This window comes from Odontesthes bonariensis, chromosome 21, assembly GCF_027942865.1.
Source record: "Odontesthes bonariensis isolate fOdoBon6 chromosome 21, fOdoBon6.hap1, whole genome shotgun sequence".
Classification (NCBI taxonomy): domain Eukaryota; kingdom Metazoa; phylum Chordata; class Actinopteri; order Atheriniformes; family Atherinopsidae; genus Odontesthes; species Odontesthes bonariensis.
In genome coordinates this window covers 26,051,787-26,076,463 of record NC_134526.1, presented here as the reverse complement: position 1 = coordinate 26,076,463, position 24,677 = coordinate 26,051,787, and the positions used below count along the sequence as shown (strand labels likewise).

Sequence of the window (24,677 nt, the reverse complement as noted above, 5' to 3'; positions counted from 1 at the left end):
TCCCTGCCTGCTATTTGTGCTGCACTCTTTGCTGCAAAGTGAGCAGAAATAAAAGCTCTCAGGTGGTTAAACTGGTTCACTACCCTTGTCTCTCCATCACCTCTGTGCCCAGGTGGATAAATCTCTTAGAAAGCCAGAGTCACAACCCTTGCATTTTTTCACAGTCTCATTGTGAGAAAACTGTAGGTCAGTGAGACTCCCCCCGCAGCTAAATGCATCCCTAAATGGACACATGCTACAGCCGTAAAGCTACTCCACTGGTCCCTGCTAAAAGCTCTCCCCCTCTGCCTTACGCTTTCCCTCATGCACACATCATCCCCCTTTTACCCCCACCCAAAAAAAGGAACTCCACCACCCCAGCATCCTTTACAAGATCTGGCAGATCTTAATTGGGCAAAGTCCAAGTTTAACATTAGTGGGGGGCGGTTAGGGTGTTTAAAAAGCAGCATGCGGGGAGCTGCAAGAATGATCACAGCCATGACTTAAGCTCCAGTTTAAAAAAAATAAAAGAATCCCCCACAATGCATTGTAACGAGCACAATGGTCTTGTGTAAAGTTCAGTTTTGGAAATCAGTAATACAATACAGATGTGCAGATTTCAAACGTTTGAGAGGTAAGCTTAAGCTGTCAGTGGGCAATTAATATCACTGTTACTAAGGACAACATTAGTTACCTTTAAGATTATTAATTTCGATGCGATGTTCCTGCTGAAAGCTGTAATTTATCACCAGCACTGTAGGGACTGGGCTTACCAAGCCCACCCCCCCACCCCCAGCCTCCCTCCTTCCTTTGCAGTATAGCCACAGTGTGCTGTCATTACCAGGAAATGGAGATTTTTTTAAGGCTTTGCTCTCTTTTATTTGGATTTCATCCTCCTCTCTTGGTCTGGGAAGATGCTGACAAACCTAATTCTTGCTGCCAAAATTCAGAGTAAAACCCTGTCATTGTTTGAGGCCAACAAAAGAGTGGATCATTTAGACTCAGCTTATTATGATTTCGTCTTTGTATAAACAATTGTAATTCTGGCTTGGCAAATTCAAAAAGAAGGGCAAACAGCAAACCCTGGCTCAGTCTGAGTGCATGTTCAGTCATTTAAGAAAAATAAGTTCTGGTGTGGAAACTGTTTGCCTCTTTGACATATTTGGACGTGGACTCATTTCTCCCCTGAGTACAGATAAATGGGGTAAACAAATTACATTCTATTATCATAATAATATTCAAAACAGATCAGTCATATGGTAAAAGTAAAAAAAACCTCTCGGTGCCAATGATTAGAGTTCTCCCTTTTTGGTGTTACAAGCATGATCTGCCCCCCCTCAAAAACTGTATGATTCAAACTAAAGTCTCCAAGAACCCCAAAATTCCATCACAGGATCTGCAGACAACTCCTGCAACTGAAGGAATCAAAGTGCTTGCAGCCACAAATAGAAAGAGAGTGCAACGCATGGGGGGCATGCCAATAAAAAAGTCTTTCCAGTCTGAAAAGAAAATTGGAGCACAAGCTTTCCAATGACACACATAGGCGGAGTTTTTGGGACAGATAAATCATAAATGCAGTGTTTCGCCACAGTGTCGGTAAGTGTGTTTGATGCAGACCATAGCCATCTTTTCAGGGAAACAACCACGGTCTAACTGTGAAGCATGATGGTGGACGTGTCATGGTTCGGGGTTGCTTCACTTCCTGAGTGGCTGGACGGCTTGCAACCTTGATTTAACCACAAATTCTGCATCGGATGAAAGATTGCTCAAGGATGATATGAGACCGTTTGTCTGAAAGATAAAGCTGAACTGGGAGTGGGTGTTTCCACAGGGCAATGATCCTAAACATGAACAAGAATCAAAGAATCAAATCAAGAAATGCAGAATCCAAGCCCAAATTATATCCCCTTTAAAGTGTACTGGCAGTATTTGCAAGAAAACCCTCAAACATCTTGCATAGATAATTTTGCATGGATGATTGTTTGAAATTGTCAGTAAACTGATGTCATGGGCTAGTGAACAGTTATGCAAAGAAGTGATTTCTGCTAAAGGAGACGATACAAGCCGTTTAGGTCGAATGTGCACTTATATTTTCCACAGCAGAATATCACACCTATTCATATATTTGGTAAATGAATCACTGAAAAAGCTGGTTTTCCTTTTAATCTTGATGTTTTCTTGTACAAATATGTAATCAAAGAAAACAGAAAAAGATAAATAACTGAACATTTTTCAATTGAATGAACTGATTTCTTCAGGACCTTTACGAGGACCAATTTAAATTGAACTGAATGGAATTATACTTAGGGGTGCACCGATTTTCTTTATTTTGAGTGATCGGCGATTGGCCGATATTTGCATGTGAAACCGATCTTATACACCGGCAGAAAATATGAAAAATGAAAGACTAAAGGAATTTATTTATTTTAGTTTTGTTTAGTTAATTTAGTAGTTTGGACAGCAATGCTCCAAACTTTTCATTTGTGAGCACTACCTCATGTGCAGTTAAAACGAGTTTGTATTGTTTCACGGGTATTGTTCAATGTTTTTCAATAAAATAAGATTGGGACATTGAAGCTGTATGCTGTCAGACTGACCTTATTTTTCATGAACTGCAATCTGTTCATTTCCCCCAGGCTATTTCATCATTTCTTAAATGGAAAATCTTAATGCATCATGGGCAGAGAATGGCAAAGTTGTTTACTACCCCGGGAAACTGGTGCCATTAAGCACCTGGAATGAATGCCAAAACCTTATGTAAACCCAGTGTGTGTATACAAATCGGTATCGGCCAAAATAGGAAGCGGCAGGTCAGGCTTTATAAAGATCGGTGATTAGTGATCGGCCAGAAAACTGCAATCGGTGCACCCCTAAATATACTTAATTCATCCCTAAATGTAAAAGATATTTTGTAGTTGATTTAAACAAGTAATACTAATTAGTTATTATAAAAGGTCAGTGAGTATCAGTATTGGTGTGGGCAAGAATGACCTTATGTAGCTACTGTTCTTTGTTGCCATGAAGCTGAAGAATCCTCTGACTGTACACTAGCTGTTGTTTAATCGTTAGCTTATGTAGAGGGTGAGCAGTGTTGTCCGCTATGTGGAGGTGATTTTGCAACCGTCTTCCTTGCACAATCAGCTTGAGGGGCTCCAGAGCAGTCTCCAGTGCAGAGCCACCCTTCTTTATCAGTTTCTTCAGCATCCTGGAGTCATTGGCTTTGATGCAGCTGTATCAACAGATGGCTGAAAAACAGATTGCACTTTCCACCACAGACTTACAGTAGATAAGTAACACCTTACTGCAAACACTGATGGACCTACACTTCCTCAAGAAGTAGTATCTACTCTGTCCCTTTTAGTGGACACCTTCAGTGTTACATTTCCAGGTGTCTGAAGTCGATGTAGATGAAGATCAATGTAATGTATTTGGTCCATATTTGTAGACGTTTGTTTTCAAGTTCATGTTAGTATCAGGTATCGGTCAGTGTAAGGGTATGTGCGCTGTAACAAAAGATGAAGCTACATATTCCAATTCCAGCATGGACCACACCTGGGCATCACTTGTAAAATCCCACTGTGATATAAAAGGATTATATGGGTGTAATGAAACAAACGTCACTGAAACAAAGGTTAAACTCCTGCAATTTACTCATGAGAAGAACAAACCTCTTCCAAAAGATCTGTAATTTGTCCTCAAGATAGGCGCTCTTGCATTCTGACCAGTGACAGAAGCCAAGATGCTGAGTTGGGCTGACACGCTGTGCTTAATGAGTGTTCCAAAATACCTGCAGACACCATGGATGAGTAACTGTTCCACTGAAATAAAGGTATCGCTCCAGACAAATTAAATCCAGCTGTAAATACAGATTTGCATTGCAAGAGATAATCAAGTCACATTTCAGGTGAGTGTGTTCTATATAACTTCTTTAAACATGTCTCAACACAACACCCATCCCTCCTACTCACGTACTCACTCAGAAATAGACCTGTCATCTTGCCACCATCCTGTTATCGTCTAACTGTTAACAAGCCTATTTGCCTGTGACTGACGTTGATGTGATCCCTAAAGCCCCGGGCTTGGCACCAGATCGCTCCTAAGCCAAATTAAGCCTCTGTCATGCCCACCCCCACCTTCAGTCTGGTGCTACCCCTGCCATGGGAACCCTAAATCTTTAATGACGATGGAGAGCTCTGCGCGCTCCCACGGTACAAAAGCAATGACATCTGTCTCTGTAAGTGCTGCCCTCCAGAGCACCCCCATTTGTTCTATCCAAACTTTCTGAAAAGAAATCAAATATAGAAGTCGAGGGAGGGTGGAGAAGCTAGGCAGGTTAAAACAAAAATCCCTTTTTGTCAAGGGTTTATTTCTGTACACTGTGGTCCCTAAGTACTCAAATGTAACACGTCTCAGGCCCCCCTCTTGCTCTTGGCTGCAACCCACCTGCTCACAGCTCCTTCAGATTTGACTCGGGCCTCCTCTGATGGATTTTAACTACACCACTGAAAGTTTATGAAACCTCTGAACCTTTCGTCTGAACAAAATGAAAAGGCTTGCAGGATGTGGGTAAGCAATTTTCACAACACCAATTTTACTCTTTTGGATGAGAGAGAAATGGGAGTCGTTTGGGAGTAAATGGGAGTAAATTTGTGAATGCACTGGGGGGCTTTTAAAAAGAGCTAAACCTGCTTACATGAACAAAGAACAAGATGTTTTGTAAATGTTTTGATCAAGTGTCAAAAGTGTCAATGAGTTTTTGAGTTTTCTGGCCTATCATCAAAAGACTCTTTTGGGGTGGCGTTTTGTCAACCCTTTGGAAATGTATTTATTTTCAGCAAATATTGCCTGAAACATCATCAGATGTAATCATCATACAAAGTGGAAAAAGAGAAAATATGTCGCAGTGGCCAATTTATCTATGAGAAAAAAATATCCAATATTACAGAAGGTGTCTTTTGAAATTACGGAAAGTGCTTGGTGGTTCTCTCAAATGTGAGTTTGAAGTAATTTCCCTGTTCGTCAACTGTCACACTTCAGTCCAACAGATGGCGATAAATCCACTAAGGTGGTTTACAGCCTGCCAATAAACCCAAAAGAAGAAGAAACTAAACATCCGGGTTCTTCCTGTGTAAACATGGCGGCGTCCATGCTATGCAAGAGGACGGCCGCGTTATGTAGGACTTTAAAAGGTCTTTCCTCCTCTAATGCTGTTCTTTCTGTGAACTCACAATGTGGCTCTTTGTTGCAGACTGCATGCTACAACCCGAAACCGTTAAAGCTGAACATCCTGAACCCTTACATTCCGGACAAGGACAGCGAGAAGACGCCCGAGTGGCAGAAGACACCCCGACACGACAGAAAGCTGTTCGGTCGGTACGGCTCAGTGTCGGGCATCGACCCTTCCTCTTTGTGGCCCAGTCATGAGGAGTTGGATAAAATTATAGCGGAAGAAAACGAGTGGCATCCACCTTTAGAGGTTATGCTGAAGAATATAGAAGCCAAAGAGAAGGAGGAAACCGAAAATCGACTGGCAAAGTAAGTGAGGACACTACACTGTCAGTTCTGGGTAGTTTACCGACTCCTCAGCCCCGTGCTATTTTTTTTTTAGCAATTCTCGCGATGTTAAACAGGATTCTTTAAATTCTTAAATCGAGTCACAAATCGCACAGCGAGGCTGCCCATACACAATTATCTTAATGTGAGGAACACAACTCGGAGTGTTAAAGTAATTGTAAAAATGGTCAAATTTCCTTCTACTTCTAAGTGACCTAAACTAGACTTACAGTGATGGTTTGTTTTGGTGGCACTGAGGTGCAATACACAACAGTATGTCACAAAACTCTATCTAATTTTCACAAAGTGGCTGGGACCACAGATTCAGAGTGTGATTGGACAGAACCCAGATCCACTGCAGCACTTTGAGGTAATTTCCTCTTCACGGTGTGGACCTCTCTCATCAGTCCCCTAAAACTGCGAAGCTTTCCTTGAGCTGTTTTTGTCACTGCCCCATCACACAACGCACAAAGCTGAGGTTCCACAGCTTCCAATTTAGCAGTTAAAGGGCCATTCCGCTACTGTTTTGGGACCGCTCTGGAGCAGGTTAGGTTTAAACCTTAAACTTTCTGTGGTGATGTACCTCTGTAAGAAGCAAACCAGCTCTGTGATACTGAAAACCCAGAGCTGAACCTGAAGTTATGTCGCTGAGACACTAATCCTGCTTTTCTGTACAGGGCCCTTTCATTAAAAAACCAACAATATTTAGACAGGTCAAATATGGACGTTTTGCACCTTCTCAAATACAATATTAGTCTTTACTATCTGTGGCATATTCTAATTCAGATTCTTTAACTCTTTTCCGCCTTTCCTTTAAATGGATTAGTCGAAAGGCATCTTCAGTGCCTTGTTGCCGATGTCGTAATCGGCAACAAAAACGGCACGTGTCTTCAATTTAATGTCAGTTTTATTCATATTCTGAGACCAAATCTGTTCCCGGCTTTGAGGTGAATTGCAACTAGCAGAACAGCCGGCATTCACCGTTCATCTTCTCCATTTTCATTGCAGACAGAAACTCATCGCAGCAAACATGGCCAAAATGCCCAAGATGGTCGCCGACTGGCGCCGAGAAAAGCGCGAGACCAAACAGAAGCTCAAGGAGGATAAGGCTCGCCGGACAAGGCTGCTCGCCGAGGCCAGAGAGCGTTTTGGTTTCACAGTGGACCCCCGCAGCCCCAAGTTCCTGGAGATGGTCGCGGAAATCGAGAAGGAAGAGAAGAAGAAAAAGAAACTATTGAAACGCAGACTGAAGGATGAGCAGACTGCAGCCCCGGTCACGCCACCTGCTGCTCCGTCGTAGTCCTGGATGACACAGCTGACGGCTTGCTTGGTGTTTGCTGCAGTCGTACGAGTATTTGAGCTTCCTTGAAGTTCATAAAGTTCGATGTATCGAGACCGTTTGCGCTACTGTGGGATGTATCTACATGCATCTCCATACCTCCAATTCATCCAGTAAGGAAGAAGTAAATACCCAAAACACTCGAATTTATTTAACTTTAACATCACCAGAGCCTACATCTGTGTGAAACTGTACATCTTACCGTCACAACAGGGGATTTATTGCAGGTCAGCTGTATTGACTGCTTTAGTTTTCATTAGGTGAACCTATTAAACTGTCATCTTTGTGTAAATGTTTGGCCTTTGTCTATATTTTTGAGGACTGAAGCTGCACTGTGCAACATGATCCTGTAAGATGTATGTTTCATAGCATCAGAGGGATACCCGTTTAATGTTGCAGAAAAAGAACCTTTGTTTACTCCTCATACCTCCATGTTCAGATTCTCCAAATATATGCAGCCCCTTTAAATAAACTGATTGCCCTTTGTCTGAAATATATTTAAAGGAAGAAGATAAACGTTACAGAATGCTAACTTTAGCCAGATTAAACACAAGATTCCTAAAAGCAGTTTATTCATGCAAAAATATATATATTTTTTTACATTCTCAAACTTTCAGAATGATGGATGAAAAAAAAAAAATAATAATTACTCAGTGTTGAAGCTTGATTATGACACCAAAGTGGTGAAAGAAGAGCAGTGAACAGATTGCTTCCCGTAGCTGTAACATGCTAATACACGTTTAATGCAGCTTCCTCCAACAGGAAACTGCTGTTTAACAACTATCATTTAAAATGACTCTTACTATAAAACCAAAACCATGAGACAGAACAGTATGTGCAATATAATTAAGTAGCAATCAGGGATAACGATATACCGGTAATAAGATTACGGTAATTTATTACTGTACATTTCAGATGCATTCAATCAGCTAAGATTTTAGTGTTTATCAATGTAAACAAAACGTTTTCCATTACATAAAATAACTTCTGTATATACAATCAGGCCTGTTATACTTTGGTCTGGTTATGCACAGTGATGATGATGGCACAAAAAATAGCATTGAAGATACACCTCACCATAGCAACCAACATGTCCATTTGTTGGAAATGTTTATAAGTTAAAAACCAGATGTTCAGTTGGAAAGGCCGAGGCCACCAGGAGGAGCGCTCCCTTACAGGTGGGTGTCGTCTTCGCCGGGGTCAGCCTTGAGTTTGGCCAGAGCAGCATGTATCCTGAACTGCGTACGAGACTCCATAGAGTATTCTTTGTAGTTGTGCCTGTAGGTTAGAGCGGCTGCCATGTTGAGACTGTAGAATACGGTTTGCTTTTGCACATGTTAAGCAGTCCATTTGTCTCATGAACGTGTTGCTTATAACTCTCAGAAAGTCCCTGACTTCATTCATCCACAAACGGTGAGAAAGCATATCAACGTGTATATTTACCCAGGTGTGACTGTACAGGGGAGCAGCAACCTACCTCACTAAAGTCTGCTGCAGTAAAATAAGGGTTTTGATTTGCCTTTCATGCAACCCTATCAAACAGTTTTTTTCTGAACCTTTCTTGGTCTTTCAGACCTGAACTTGAACACGACTCATCCTTTTAATGTAGTTACTGTACAAAATTAAGAAATGGCCACCTGAAAATGCTTCTTAAAGCTCCTCTTCCTCTATTTATTATTTTACAACCCCCGATCAGAAAAAGTATGGGACTTCACTGTTATTTCATTGCAGACAGCTTCATTTCATTTGTCAAAAAAACATCCATTTGAACCAAAGCTTGACACCCGTGATCTCTGATTTCTTAGACTGATTCATCAGCAGCTGATATAAGCACATGGACAAGGGTTTACTGTGGGAAACCTTTGTCAAGCACAATATTACAGAGTGCAAGTTACAACTTAAGGAGCCTGATGTTAACTTTGTCTCGAAGCGCCGTCCGCTCCCTGGGCTCGGAGGCATCTGGGATGCGCCATCACACAGAGGAAACGTGTACTGTGGTCATACCAATTACTATTCTAGATCTTTATAGGAAGAAATGATTTCTATTCCCACAGACAAGTTGTGACCAGGGGTGCCCAGACTTTAGTATGCTGCTGGGCACACATTACTGCCAACACCATGAATAAAGGCAGGAAAACAATAACATTTATGTTGCTTTCAGAAAGGAAATAAAAGAGTATTCCCTCTTGATAACACATGCAGAAAATGATTGCTGGTGTGAAAGAGTAACTTACTTGGCCTTATGCAGTGTTTTAATGGCCTCGTCTCTTCTGCCTCGTTCAATGTTAAGCATACTGAGCTCCACCAGAGAGTTTGGCACCAGGTAGTGGTCGAATTTGATCTTCTTTTCACTGAGCGCAGATACAGAAGGTAGCGAGGTAAATTTACGTTATTTTACACACGTGTCAAGCTGTGACCCTGCGATGCACCGAAACGCAGGGCCACACAGGACTCCTCAGTCCTGGTATGTAAGTGGCGGAGTTTTGTTGCAGATCGAATGAGTTCTGAAGTAATGTTGAAGCACTTTCACCAAAGAGTCATGATGTTCTTGAAGAGCCAGTCTAAATGACTGGCAGAAGCTGAGCAAACACAGTTAGAAGCTTTTCAGTTGGTTTTGGAGCCGATTAGGACTTATGTTCTTATGAAAGAAATTGCTGAAATTTTGAAGAATTTGTCCTCTGGCCCTAATTCAACAAGGCCAGAGTTGCCAAAAACCCTACAAGATTATCTTGCGTAAGGCAAAGACTGACAGAAAAAGAATGGAGCTACTCTCAGTGTCCAGTGGAGCTCACCTTGAACACACTTTGTTAAAGCATTCCTCAGCAGCCTGGAGGAGACCTTGGTTCTTAAAACAAAGACCCTTCAACATGTGGATCAAACAGCGGTCATCCATTGTATATTCGTTTTCTGCAGAGGGTGGAAAGGACATCATCAGAGCTGTTTAAAGCTGCAGTACTGTGCAAAAGTCTTGAGCTACACCTCATTTCTTTATATATTGCTAGAAAAGCAGGAAATAGATGCAGTGATTTATCTCTAACAGGAGCAAACACTAATGGATATACAACACTGTTTTTACTATTCTAACAGATTTTAAATCAATATTTTGTCTGAGCTCCTTTATTCTCCGACACAGCCTGAACCCTCTCAGACAAGCTTTCTGTCATTTCTTTAAGTAGTCTTCAGGAATTGTTCTCCAGGCTTCTTGAAGGACATCCCAAAGCTCTTCTTTGGATGTCGGCTGCCTTTTGTTCTGTTCTCTGTCAGGATGATCCCACACTGCTTCAGTAATGTTAAGGTCCGGGCTCTGGGGAGGATTCATCCCCCCATAAGATCTGTTGCCACTGATTTTCTGTCCACTTCTTGTCCACTTCCAGTTTCCCTTCCTTAAGCCACCCTTCCATGGAGACCATTTTTGATGAGGCTTCAGTGAACAGTAGATGGATCAACTGAAGGTCCAGATGCATCTCTTTTAGATGCTGTTCATCTGCTGTTGATCGATTTTTATGCCTGTCAATTCTTTTGTCCTTCATTTCAGCTAATATTTCTTTTGGAATCACCTTGTTGGCACAAAAATAGCATTTTATGTCTGTCAAATTGTTATATTTGGCATGTTTCACAGAAGAAACTAAAGAAATGGGAACAAATTTTGTGTCTTTGTAACATGCGGCTCATATCAAAGTGCCAAAAGATACAATTTCAAATAGGCTCTTTGTTGAGTTGTTTGTTATGTGGTTCACCGCTTGAATTAGGTGCCTTTTATATGCTTGAATGATTCATAGGTCAGCATTAAGTGGCTTAACTAACAAAAAAAAAAACAAACACATTCCTCTGAAAATGGTCAGATACAAGAACTGAAATGAAAATGAGTGAAAAGGCAGAAAATATCAACAGAAGAACTGTGAATGACCTTCAGAAAGCCTGAAGAACTGTTGCTCAAGACCACTTTAAAATATGACAAGCGAGCCGGACTCCTTGGAAGAAAAATATAACAAAATGAGGGGTGGCCAAATACTTTTGCACAGAGCTGTTCATGAAGACGGGTTGAGATGGTGGCTTGGGACGAGCTACATTACCAGGAGATTCCAGCAGAGTGCGCTCTGCCTCCACCAAAGTCTGCATCATGCCTTCTGTCAGTTCTGGTCGCTTGCTGATCATACTGAAACCGTTCCACATGTACATCATCTCCTGTAATGAAGCATTTAACACGGTTGGAAGGCTTCGTGAGCCAAACATGAATCCAGTTGTGTACATGTGAGTATTTTACCAGCACTGGCACCGGTAGCCTGACTGGGCGGGAAGCCTTGTAGCGCCTGGCTTTACGAATGGCAAACTTCTCTGTTGGAGGAGACTTCCCTGCTATCTTCTGCTTGAGGGTGGGTACTCGTCTAAAAACACAGGAGAAGAATAAGGATAAATCTGGAACCACTCATTCACATATTTGAATTTGAAACTGGAAACGCAAAATGAGCTTTTTAGCCCCCTTTAAAGCAGTGGGCTGTGTGGGTGCATCACAACAAGCAGCCCCTTCTACAGCACTTCTATTACACTCAACACGGCCTAGATTACTTCATTCATTTGTTCATGCATGATATTGTAACATTCCCCGAGAGCTTCCATTCCTTTGAACATGCTGTGAATTTTGAAACCCATTAACTCACCAAATGCAGTCAAGTCAGTGAAATGTGATGGCAGTTAGTGTGTGAATGGAGCAGCATATTTTTAACAAGCCACCAGAGTTTCTGTGTGGTTTTTCGCAAAATATGAAATTAACATTATTTTGAGTTTGTAGAATATGGCGTGCTCTTATCCCAATTGTTTGTAGGCTTCTTGGGTTTGGGTGCTCTTTAGTCCAAGGTATTGTACATCCAAGTTCAAAAAAATGAGAAAAAAAGAATTTCTCTGACTAAGGCACTCGCAATTAAAATGTCTTTATTACTTGACAAGTCCTACTTGGACATCTTAAAAACAAGGCCCACGCGTAGCGGCATGAGTGCCTTCTTCAGGGCAACCTTATTTTATTTAAAAATTTTCTGGGGTTTTGCCATAAAACTTCAAAAATACATGTATCAGAATTTCTAAAAAAAAAAAAAAAATCAAGCAAGTGTGTTTAACATAAATCATATGTAAAAAAAACCCAGATGCATATTTTTTTTTTAGGCATCCCATTTTGAGGCATCTACTTTTGGCTGACGCCTACTCTGAATTCATTTGGCCTCAACAACTGTAAAATGTCGTGATAGACCTAATCTCAGACCTGTATCTTTGAGTCCATCTCTGAGCACATCTAGTCCTTTGACTGCAATGTGTCACTGGCTACCGCAGTTTATTCAAATCCATCAACACCAAACTCACACAAATGAAAGGGATGTTTTGTTCCCATTTGTTTGACATCGTTATAAGCAGTGATACCTGCTGTAGAAAGCATTTAGGGAGCTCTCAATTTGGAGAATGAGGTAGGAATTCTGGCTATGCTAAAGCTAAGCTAACTGCTACACAGGAGGGCCCTCTGAAGAGTGAATACCCACCATCTAAAACAAGCCAAACCTTGTAAGTTTTCTAGTGGTTGATGCGAATGCTGTATGAAGATATTTAATAAGTTATGTCATGGTTATATATTGTATCTCATTTTTTTTTTTTTTCAGAAATAAACACTGCAACTTGTTAGATAAAAGTTAAATTGGTCAATTCTTACAGCATCTGTGTGAGGCACCACCGTATAAGTCAAAGGTGGCCCATTTACACAACAGAACTCAAATGTTCAGACAAGTTTCATATGCGTTTATGAAAGTTCAAGGTTTCCTCACATCTTCTTTCAAACTGTCTGGATTTGATAAAGGCTGCGATGTGCATCTATAAAGCAGTTCTGAATAGATTTGCATATTCAGACTTGCAGTACACTTCTTGCCTATTCTCATCAAGCTTACCCTTGCCAATACTCTTTTATTGTGTGGTAAACATTCTGGTTGAGCTTGTTTTCTGGATTAAAACACTTTTACACCCTCAAATTCTGAAATTTCTGTTATTGAAAACTAATTGGGAGCAAAAGCCTGGAAAGAAACATGTTCTTTCATGCTCTTTTCCATCTTCTTTACTTTCCAAACCTGGAAAATAATAAAAGAAGCTCGTTCCACCATTTTTTTTCTCATTGTCCTGCTGTGTACGTACCCTGCATTTATGTGAACATACATACTGGTAAAAATGATACGGTAAAAGCAAGTAGAGCATAAAGCCAAGAACCATGATGAAGACTTACCTAAAGAGTTCTACCTCATCCTCCCCAAAAGGCCTGGCCTCATCCTCAGGCAGCATACTGAGGTAGGCGGCTTTCATGTATACATACATGGCCTGACAGACAAACATAAACATAAACATAAAATGAATTTATTAAATTCCTGAGGCTGTAAAATGCATTCTGATATCCTGAAATCAGTTGGGTACCTTGGACCAGCGGCTCTCCTGGCTCAACAGGTCTGCATAGAAGTACGCCATCTTCCATGCACGCTTATAGGTGAAGCACCACATCAGCTCCCAGTAGCACATGTGGTGAAATTGCTTCCATGTCTGCTGGGCTTTGCAGCCGTCTTCAAAGAGCGCCACCGCCTGGCAGTGGGACGAAATGATACAACACAGCAGAGCGAGGAAGACGTCAATTGTGACACGGCATTTGAGGTGTTCTGTCATAAACATTAAAGCTGCAGTCGGCAGGTTTTCAAAATTGCGAGTCTAAAGTCGGAAAATTCGAACTGATACAACTTTCAGGTCCCTCCCCCAACCTCTAACAAGCTCCGAATCGCCCCCCAAACCCCTCCCCCTCTGTGGACGAGGTTGTGCACGTGAGTTCACACCAGTGTGAGCGCACACAAGCCTGGGGCAGACTCACAGTCAGCAGCGTGTGCACAAGCTGTGATTGACAGGTAGGATTCCTCCACCGTAACTTGATTGGTTAAAAACAGCCGGGAGCGCTCGATTTTTGCAAGCATGATTACAGGCTTCAGAGGGAGCTACAGATTTCGTTATTTTTCCTAAACAGCCTATTTAATATTCTACTTCCAGAATCCCATGACAGTTCAAGCTAATATGACTAAAAAAAAGTTGCCGACCGCAGCTTTAACACAGGGTGGATTTCATTGGCTAAAATACAGCCACAACACTACCATGGCAACCAAAGCATTTCATGCTTCATCCAACCCAAAGACGGTGCAATCACTTACGCTTATGTTAAGTTTGTGCTGTGCTGAGTGTACATGTGATTAAACATGCCCTTAAAACAAACCTCATCAATGTTTCCTTTGATCTCCTCAGTTCTGCCGGCAAAGAAGAGGAATATTGCACCCTGGTCAGAACAAAAAAAAAGACAATTAATTCAAATATCAGGCCACCAGTGTGCTCTCTGCAAGCATAATGCAGTCATTCTTGGCAGTGTTTAACCAAGACGTTTCCCTCTTGCGTCAGTACACACAGTGGCAGAGCTTTAAGTTTGCTCTCTGGGATTGGCTGGCATGTTGGTAAAAGGTGGAGAAGAAACAGGGATTGTGAATTTACAAAAAATGAGTCAGTGGGAGAGGTAGGAGTGATAGCACGAAGGAAGAAGGAATACTTAATTAAAGGAAAAAGATCCCAAGGGTTCTGTGTGCAGGAAGGACTGTTTTAGTGGAAGGAAACAAAAGTAACAGATGAAAGTTATCAATGTGGGAATGAATTTGAGTGACTAGATGACAGAAAGGCAAAAAAGGATCTGTAAGAAAGCATAATGATGATGTAAAGAACAGTGACGTAGAGATCTTTAGGGGATAGAGGAAGAATACACAGGACAGAACTGACAAGGGATGAGAAATCTACACTTCTTCATGCAGTATGTGAACATTTACAGAGTGGATCTTATTCTGATTGTAGTCAAAAGCAATTAATAAATAATATTAGCTAATCTTTCATGTGATGGCAGCAACATCTCTCAAAGAAAATTGAGACAGGGACATGTTTACCACTGCGTAGCATCCCCTCATCTCATATAGGTTTCTACATGCTTGTACGGGGCCCTGTAAAAAACTATGTTCACACAAGCAGAACACAAACAGCTTCTTTTGACAAGGTAATCCAATTATGATTAGGGCTGCAAGGTATATAAAAAAAATTATCATCATCATCACAATATCAACATGAGCAGCATCATAAAAGACTGCTTGGGCTACAATAAACAATGGGCTGTGGACCTTTTGAAACGAAATGGTAGTAAAGCAGAGGTGTATTTTATGAGGATTGCATCCCACTCAGAAGAAGTTCTGCTTTTCTGTGTGTTCCAGAACTAACAAGCATGAACACGGGCAGAAGTGGAATGCAGCCTTTGTTAATGTAGCTGAGCTTATTACCATATACTGAAGTATTTGTTTTTATATTGCAAGTCGTATGGTCACTGCAGTGTTCAATGTTACTGCGTAGCATCGAACCCTGCGCATCACATGTAGTTGATTGCTACAACAAAGCCAACTTCTTTGCAGCCATCTGTTGGTGCAGCACCATCAGAGCCAGTGATGTATGAATCCTGAACAAACTGATAAAGAAGACTGGCCCTGTGCTGAGGACCGTTCTGGAGCCCTGGAGCGGATTATACAAAGGGCAATGTTGCAAATGCTGCTCAACATGGACAACGCTGTGCACCCTCAGCATAACACAGTGAGCAAACAACGTGTGTTCAGTCAGAGGCTTCTTCAGCTCCGCAGCAGAAAAGAATATTACATGTTACAGAATGTCACAAGGTCCTTCCTGCTCACAGCAACACATTTTGGGATTAATAAGGCGTTTTTCAATTAATTTGCATGTTTTTCTAATATTGCACACTCAGATTACCAAGGCTATGAATCTGCTTATGGTGGTAAGCATAGGAGCAAGCCAAGGGCTATTACTTCATTTTCTGACGCCCTTTGCCTCAAAACATCAAATACTTCACCGTCTCCAACCGGAAACCCTGAGTCTAAGTTAGTCATTATTTGATAAACTTTTCACTGTTCTCAGCTGAGCAGCTACTGATAGAGGATGGAGCCCCACACATCAAACTCCAGAAAGAGGTTTTTTTCAGTTTTGTCTTCACCACTTTTACGGTTATCAAACTGAGGTCGAACAAATGTCGTATTTATCTCACTGTAGGGTTCAGAGACCAGGGTCCCTGCTGCCCATAATGCATTCAGAGAATGCAACAACATTGAAAAAGGCATAAAAAGCCCCCCAAAAAATTTATATCACATTTAAAAACCAAGGCCAATGTTAATATAACAGGCCATGCAAATCCTGGCTCCATTTACTCCATTTCCAAAGCGAAGCAGCTAAGGTCAACATGTTCTGCTGATGTGCATTACAGAACATTATGCGTAAATGCAAATGTATTTTCTTCTCTTCATAACAAGAATGTAGGAACGTATTTGGATATGGCACAGTCACACAGAGTTGCTGACTATTTGTCCTGTTGTCCACTCACTGTATATTGCATGAGGTGAAAATTTACTCTATTGTGGCCCAGTTCTGAGCAGCAATTCCTGTTTGGTTCTCCAAAGTGAGACTGCTCTGATCACCGTCTACTAAAGGTAAGACAGACACCTACCATTCATAGGTACTTCACAAATCCCCAAAAAGAAAGAAAAAAAAAAAAAAAAGGGAATATCCCTCAATATCCATGTTAGTAGCACAGGCTAGGATTTATTCAAGAATGTTTTCTCAATCTTTATAAAGCTCCTCGAGTGCCAAAGGGAACATTATACATCAGTTTTAACTGGCAGAACAGTGCTTTATCTGAAATAACACTACAAATTACCTTTATGTCCCACGCAAAAGAAGTACAGAAAGGTTTGGCTTGAGAGGTTTGATTATTACTGAGCTTATTTGGACACAGAAATCACAGCTAATGAGCAAACTTGTGACGTGCTAACCAACCACTCGACATTTTCACACCCAATAGAGCACCGAAGCCATTGTTAGACATTCTGTGAGGCCACATTTACAGAAAATAAGTACACATCTTCATTTGCAAAAAGAGGAAGTCCTTGCTTTTCTTAATGAGATTAATTAGTCTTATTGCAACTCACACGTGGGTAGCGGAGCCGGAAAGGTTTCAGCAGTCTTTCAGCCTCAGCCACATCTACCTCACCGGTTCCTGAGACGATAAAACAGAAATATGGTACCACTCAGATAATTCTCATGTCTGTGAATATTGTGTGACAATTAATGACTCAATCGCAATCATCCGAATCCACATGGAGCACTACCAAGTACAAATGAGAGGAAGGTGTGGTAGCAGAGGAGCAGCAGAGCACACAGCATGGAGCGCAAGTTCATCCCTGTGGCACCATCACACAGAAGAGACAGCCCATATTCCTAAAACAGGACACACGCCAAGAAAACATCTATGAGGCTGTCAGTTAATGAGAAAAATCACAAAGAAGGATTCTTTTTTAATGGATCACACCTTGTCTCCAGAGAAGCCTGCAAACTCCAACACTTTCAGTATCCGTGGGGGGAATAGAGATAGTGTCTGAAAGTAAAGAAGACCCCATAAACTGTATGGTACAAACACATGATTACACATAGCATGTAGACAAGAGGTGGTGTGTAAATATACAGTGTGACATACCAAGTTAAACGCCCCTACTCCAAATGATATCCCTCCCTCCAAGTGAACGTGGCTCGGTCCTTTGAGACAGTTGTGAGATTTTATGAAGGAATGCAGATCTCTAGATGACAAAAAAAAACTGGTGTGTCAGTCGTTTAGCAGCACGGATCTATAGAGGTTGATGGTATGTGTGCTCATTAAAAAAAATAAGCATATAAACTCCAATTTAAACAATTAAATGTAATGTCAATCAATCAGTCAATAAAAAAAAAAGGAATGACCAAAATAAAAGCAACATAGATCCATATGAAGTCAACATCCACATACACCACAGTCTACACTTCCCACGATGTGACACAATAAAATTATTTTTCTCCTTGTCTTTATCATCATGAGTCTGTTACACGTCTGCTTCTTTCAAAATAACGCTCCAAATTGGTAATGGATGCTTTTCAGCTATGCAACTGAGGCCCCTGATGACATCACAATTGCGTCATAGGATGCTAACTGTATGATACTTCAAGGGATAGTCCGCCTCTTTTGACATGAAGCTGTATGACATCCCATATTAGCAATATCATTTATGAACATTGACTTACCCCCCGCTGCGTCCTGTGAGCCGAGTTCCAGCTGAGTTTTGGCGTCCATGAAGCTAGTCCGGCTAGTTGGCTGGGGCTTGAAAAATAAAGCGTCTTGCTTCTCAAAAAAATATGCGTTCAAAAGAGTAATACATTTGCATCACAAAATCGTTCTCGATGAAAAAGTCAGACCTCACAATCGCTTGGCGCTATTTTTGCCTCCCTTGATATCAATGCGTCCAATGTAAAACTGTGGAGACCGAAGAGCTGACGGAGCACTCCCCTGCTTCCGAGCAGCAAACACCGTAACAGGTGCGGCTATCGCTAGGTGGCTTGACGCATTGATATCAAGGGAGGCAAAAATAGCGCCAAGCGAAGTGAGGTCTGACTTTTTCCATCGAGAACGATTTTGTGATGCAAATATATTTCTCTTTTGAATGCATATTTTTTTGAGAAGCAAGACGCTTTATTTTTCTAGCCCCAGGCAACTAGCCGGACTAGCTTCGTGGACGCCAAAACTCAGCTGGAACTCGGCTCACAGGACGCAGCAGGGGGTAAGTCAATGTTCATAAATGATATTGCTAATATGGTATGTCATACAGCTTCATGTCAAAAGAGGCGAACTATCCCTTTAACACGTCTTAAAAATAGTGAAATGCAACTTTTGGAAGAACACCACATGAAATATTTGTTTACCAAAAACTAAGACAAAAATCCACAGGCAGTGTGTGAAAAACAGTAAACCTCATTTGCAGTTTGAAGAACCACCTTTAACAGCAATAATTTTCTGTATGTTGTTTCTCATATCATTTTTAGCCCACTCTTTGCCTTCATACCTTCATTGAGGTTTGCAGCAGTTGTTTATGCAAAGGTCTCTTAAGGTCCCACCACAGCATTTCAACCAGGCTGAGGTCTGGACTTTGCCGGAACCTTTGCAACACCTTGATTCTTTTCTTTTTCAGACATTCTGTGGTAGGTTTGCTGCTGTGTTTGGGATCATTTCCCTGCCGTTGACCCAGTTTCAGCCAAGCTTTACCTGTCAGACAGATGGTCTCATTTTTGACCCTATAATGCTTTGGTATACAGAGGAGTTCATGGTGGACTCACTGACTGCAAGGTGGCTAAAAAACAAGCCCAAATCATCAGCCCTCCACCACCGTGCTTGATAGTTGGTATGAAGTGTTTGTGCTGATGTGCTGTGTTTGGTTTTCTCCAAACATGCTGCTGTGCATTATGACCAAACATCTCTATTTTGGGCTTGTTTGTCCAGAAGACATTGTTCCAGAAGTCTGGTGGTTTGTTCAGATGCAGCTTTGCAAACCTACACTGTGCTGCCATGTTCTTGTTCATGCAGTTTCTCTAAGCACTGCACGGTCTGACATTGGGGTGAACTTATAACTGTCTTAAATGTTTCCACACATGAATAATCTTTCATTCTTTATAATGATGGACTCCAAATAGTTTGGAAATGACCTTATAACCCTTCCCAGATGGATGGGCCGCAAAAATTACTTCTCCGAGATCATTGCTGATGTCTTTCCTCCTTGGCATTGTGTTAACACACACCTGAATGCTCCAGACCAGCAAACTGAAAAAAACTCTACTTTTATAGAGGTGCTCACACTGATCATGTTCAGTTAATCGAGTGTATTTGATAAATAACACTAGACTGTAACTCATGAGGCTGTCCATAGTTTTTCATGCACTCGCTCTGCTTTTTGGTTTAGTGTTAGTTAAAACAACAATGATACAGTGTACTATGTCATGTGTTGTTCATCTGCGGTTGTATTTACCTAATTTTAGACCTGGTTAAGACGAAATTATTTTTTACATCTGGATACGCAAAGCCTACAACTGAAAGATTGTACTTTCTTTTTCACCATTATATAAACGTATTCAATGTGCTATCCCATTATAGCCCACTCACATTCACTCAGTATACAATCAGCCTTCATTTTCACATTGACTACTTACTTGTAAATCAAGTAACTGTTTCGTACTTTGATTCCTCCTTTGATAAAACTCACCATGCTCTCATCCTGCAAAAAAGTTACATTTGATAATGCTGTAATTGAAACATAGCTTAATGCAGGCATCTGGATTTGAGTTACACAGATTGGATTTGAATTATTTATAACTCAACAAACACAAATTCAAGTTGACGCAAAGGTAACTGCCACACCATATACAGTAAGATGTTTTCTGCAGTTAGCAAAGTCTCGGAAAAACTGGATTGGGTGAAACTTATAGCGGTGATTTTGCTTGGTGCATATATTTCGCTTCTATGTTTGGGTAAACGCAGTAGCGCCGTGCACCTGTAGGAAGGTGAGAGCAGCTCTTTGGAGTTGGCACTCTGCATAACACACTTCTGCATGGAGGTGCACTGCAAAGACACACAAACACAAGTTAAATAACGCCATACAATTTGTGTACTTAAAAGTCAAATCCAAGCGCAAATCTTACAGTCGAGTTTAAGCATCAGACAAAGGCCTGCCAATATAATCCTGTATTCTGTTCTTGTCTGTCTTCTGCCCAACTGTCACATTAGATAAGTACAGTTTTTTTCTCCCTTCCTTTCTGAGCTTGCACATAGTGCAGTGACATCTGTTCATTTCGGTAAATCTTATGCTGCAATCCAATATATATATATTTTTAACTACATAAAAAAAACCAAGTCTGCCTCAGTGATCTAGATCCTGGGTGTCCCCCAGGTATTAGTATTGGTACCACGCTTTTCTCTTCTTTTTTTTTTTACCAATTGGAAAGTGTTTAATCAGCATTCAGTCTGCATGAAATGATTCAGCAGTAGTAGTAGTGGGTATTTATCAGCTCCACCTCTGATTGGAATAGATAGTAACACAAAACCTGGGTGTATACACATTTTAATGGCGGGGATTGCACTCAAGGCTACAAGAGGGGGCAGAGCTTACTTTCTCACACATGTTTAGCATCTATAATGTCTCACATGGAGGTTCTGAAATTGACAGCAACAAATTGCGAATGAAGAGACTGCTACATTTTTTCTGTCTGTAAGGCAGGATTTACATGTATGTGTTAAGGCTTAAACAGTCTCACTTCGTTCAGTTTAAATTATGGGACATCTTAAGATTGTAGAATCAATTTCTGGGTCTGTTGCTTTGCTTTGTTGACATGACGTGGTGGAATGTTGAGACGAGTTAAACTTATCACAGTGTAATGCCATCCCTTCTCGTTGTCATAGCAGAAAGGCTTTAGCCTTTGATCTGGTCTAACATACTGCTTCACCTTTTGTTATCGTTGGATTCTCATGAAAGTTTGTAGCATATTGATGATATTTATGGAAATTTAAAAAAAAGGAATTAAAAAAAAAGTTTAAAAAATAATTTTCCCTGATGTCCTCATGTTGTTTCACCATCAACTTTAAATTTGCCAAGTAGATTCCTTTATCATCACATATCTGCGTTCCTATCAACTTCAATAATATTTTGTGCTGAATGACAAGACGGTAAACATGAACGTGTTAAAATGAGAACATTCACGAGTGGTGCTCATTTTTTTTTTTTTTAAATTAGGTTTTTTTTACCTGCTGGACCTGAAGCATTAAACATGTTTTAGTCAAGAATTAACATTTTATAACGAATTGTGCCACTTTGACAGAAGCCACTAGACTTTGGAATAGGTTTTACATCTACAAATGTGTAACTACCACATATATTTAACGATCGCAACTGCATTAGGACATTGCAGACATGAGTAGGACTGTTCAGCAACACTCCCACAGCAGACAGCATGATAGAAATTGACATACATAGAAACTAAAGTGGGGTTCAGAAGACAGTTTTAAAAGTGAGGCCTGCCAGCTGAATCTTAATGATACTTTGCACTCAGAGAACAGGAGGAGAACCCATAATGTCAGTTGAACGTTTCATCTGCAGTGTCACTAACTCTGTGATGTGAAAGTTTCAAACACAAGCAGTTTGCTGTCATTTGGTATTTGCTACTTTGCAGTATCTAAATAGAAGGAAGGTGGATTTAAAAGCAAAATTGTCACTAAAAGATGTTTTTACTGTAAGAGCTCAGTTGTAAACCTAACTGCGATTCTCTTTATAATTGTCTCTTTAAGTGAGAACAAACAAGATATTCCATCCATCCATTTTCTGTACCCGCAGAATTCAATTTAGGGGTGCTGGGGGGGCTGGAGCCTATCCCAGCTGTCATTGGGCAAGAGGCGGGGTACTCCCTGGAGAGGTCGCCAGTTCATCACAGAGACAAACAACCATACATGCTCACACTCACTCCTTTGGACAATTTAGAGTCACCAATCAAGCTAACAAGGCAAGGGTGCTAACCACCACATTACCGTGCAGCCCACAACAAGATATTGCAATATAAAAACTGAAAGTAACGACTTCTAGTCAGATAATCCGGAATGCAAAGTTTAGGCTGATAAAAAAATATTTGTGTCTCATACATTTTTTACATTCCGCTGAACAAAAGGGTACATTTGGATCCTGCTACTATATCTAACATTTTGGATGAACCTTCCTTTACAACTACAGTGGTGCGACATAACCAAGCATTTCATACCTTCAGACAGTGATTCTCCCGCCGACTTGTTAGCCAAACCTGGGGATTTCCGCCGAAACCTGAAACATCGAAAATCTTTTCAGCACAAAACACTTGATCGTTCCAAATTCTGTTATTGTAACCACATTTTTTCTGACACACCAATCACCCTCCAATTCAATGTGCCCATTTCTGATATCTTAACATGTGCTTTTGAGGCTTCTTTCATGCAAATGCAGGTAAATTGATAGGATGGTCACAGAAGAGCCATTAATGCAAATGCACCTCAATAGACTGCGGACCGAAGGAAACTTAACCACAGACATTAAATTTTGGCATTTTAATTCTAGACTTGCGATTAATTCTAGTATAACAAAGGCGTAAAATGATCATCCGGACACTTCCTTACCTCTGACAAACCTCCTGGGCACTCTTCATGGTATTCCCTGCATTGCTGATGTCATCTTGCTGGAAAGTCATCATGGCCTGCATTTCCAGCACTGTGGCATAGATAAGAGCATGGTACATACTCTCACGGACTCTACATAGGAAAACACAGAATTGCACGGTCAACATATCATACTGTAAGCAAACACAGGCAGCTACTGTGTGATCTGTGCATTTTCCTGCAGAGAGAAGATAAGAGTAAATATCATCCTGTCATTATTCCTTCTATCTCCTCTTCCATCCCGGCGTGTCTTGTGCAAAGTGTTTGCTTTGGACTGCTAACTTTCTGCAGGCTGTTGAATCAATCGGACCTTGGGTGTCAGCTACAGCAAACACTTCATATCCTGGAGACCTACAGCCTATCAGCATGGGCTCCAATTCACAGTTCGCACCACAGAACATCAGCAGAGGGTGAAATACTGCTGACATCATGCTGAAAATATAACACCACAAGTGAGCTTAAACTTTGAGAGCCAGTGGAAACACCCAGGGGAGCCCATACTGCCCCAGGATTGTTGTGTTACCGTGGTCGCAGCCTCTCCAGGCTCTCATTGAAGTGGTTGTTAAGGAAGAGATCCAAGGCTTCCATACACTCATCCAGGCACTCTTTGAGGGTCATCTCAGAGGAGCTGTTGCACAAATGAGAGCAAAAAATAAACACAAGAAATGCTAGTGTACCGAACTGTGACCTGTGTGTGTTCTGTGGGTGGAGGGTCTGCTAAACTGTATAATCTTATACTCAATAATCTTATAAATGCTTTTGTCTCTACAAGACTTGGCTTGCTTGCTGCTTTGAAAGCACTCAACAAACTTGACTAACATTTAACTTCCTGGTGCAGCAGCTCGGCACTGCTGTACTTGTCTGGCTTGTATTTTACACAGGTTTAGAGACAACTAAGGAAAAACAACCTGCCATGTCATCAAGGAAATGAAGGGCGGCCACGGTTTATTGACTTCTCCCGATGCAGACGAACTTGGTTGATAATGATTCCTATTTCTTGTGCAAGTTTGTCAACATCTGCCACACTCATTTCCCCCTTTAAAGTGCGAGAGCAAACTCAACTTGTTTGCGTACAGGAAACGAGGCAAACTTTAGTTGCGCGTACTCACTTTTCAGAAGCATTTGCATCTTTCCCTTTGGACATGTTCACACTGAGGACGGGCGGCGTGCCCCAACACCTGTTCGGCTCTCAAGCAGCAGCAGCAGCAGCAGCAGCAGCAGCAGCGCTCTTTAAAAAGCAACATTCAGGGCTTTCGCTGAGAAGCCAAGCGCTGGAAGTAGACCCGAGGCGTTTGAGATGACATAGAAAGCTCCGAACACTTTCCTCTGGATAAAAGTCAAAGTATACTCAGAGGTGAAGGAACGCACCCATCTGTGCGGATCCGACAGCGAGCGAATGACGCAATGAAAGGGGCGCTGACTCCTCCTCTGTGGCTCCACTGCCACGCACACATTACAGCCTCAGGTAGAAACGTTTGGTGGAATTCATTTGCAGCAACTTTTCACTTTCGAATGCCCCCAACTGTCTTTTTCAGTTTGCGCCTATTATTTTTCAGAAACATTGTGACTTTTCATGTGGGTAGCCGGTTTAGTAGAATGAAGCCTCACCTTCAGAGAGATATGTTATTAAGTTTTACT

The 24,677-nt window shown here is 41.3% G+C and overlaps 2 protein-coding genes across 2 annotated transcripts; one reads left to right on the top strand and one right to left on the bottom strand.

The window, feature by feature from the left end:
* The first annotated feature begins 5,085 nt into the window (after positions 1–5,085).
* Positions 5,086–7,163, top strand: gadd45gip1 (growth arrest and DNA-damage-inducible, gamma interacting protein 1). Its single transcript, XM_075453798.1, has 2 exons — positions 5,086–5,514; positions 6,541–7,163. The coding sequence occupies exons 1-2, from the start codon at positions 5,114–5,116 to the stop codon at positions 6,830–6,832; spliced, it is 693 nt and encodes a 230-aa protein (XP_075309913.1). The 5' UTR covers positions 5,086–5,113; the 3' UTR covers positions 6,833–7,163.
* A 337-nt stretch (positions 7,164–7,500) lies between these two features.
* Positions 7,501–24,428, bottom strand: LOC142371185 (tetratricopeptide repeat protein 39A). Its single transcript, XM_075453797.1, has 18 exons — positions 24,149–24,428; positions 23,563–23,667; positions 23,001–23,132; positions 22,613–22,671; positions 20,362–20,429; positions 20,021–20,085; positions 17,490–17,589; positions 17,325–17,390; positions 17,125–17,233; positions 16,945–17,012; positions 14,145–14,204; positions 13,310–13,471; positions 13,125–13,216; positions 11,136–11,256; positions 10,945–11,056; positions 9,664–9,778; positions 9,106–9,222; positions 7,501–8,149 (listed from the first exon to the last, which is right to left on the bottom strand). Exons 1-18 carry the CDS (start codon positions 24,181–24,183, stop codon positions 8,044–8,046), a joined length of 1,692 nt encoding a protein of 563 aa, XP_075309912.1. The 5' UTR covers positions 24,184–24,428; the 3' UTR covers positions 7,501–8,043.
* Between the last annotated feature and the right edge of the window lie 249 nt (positions 24,429–24,677).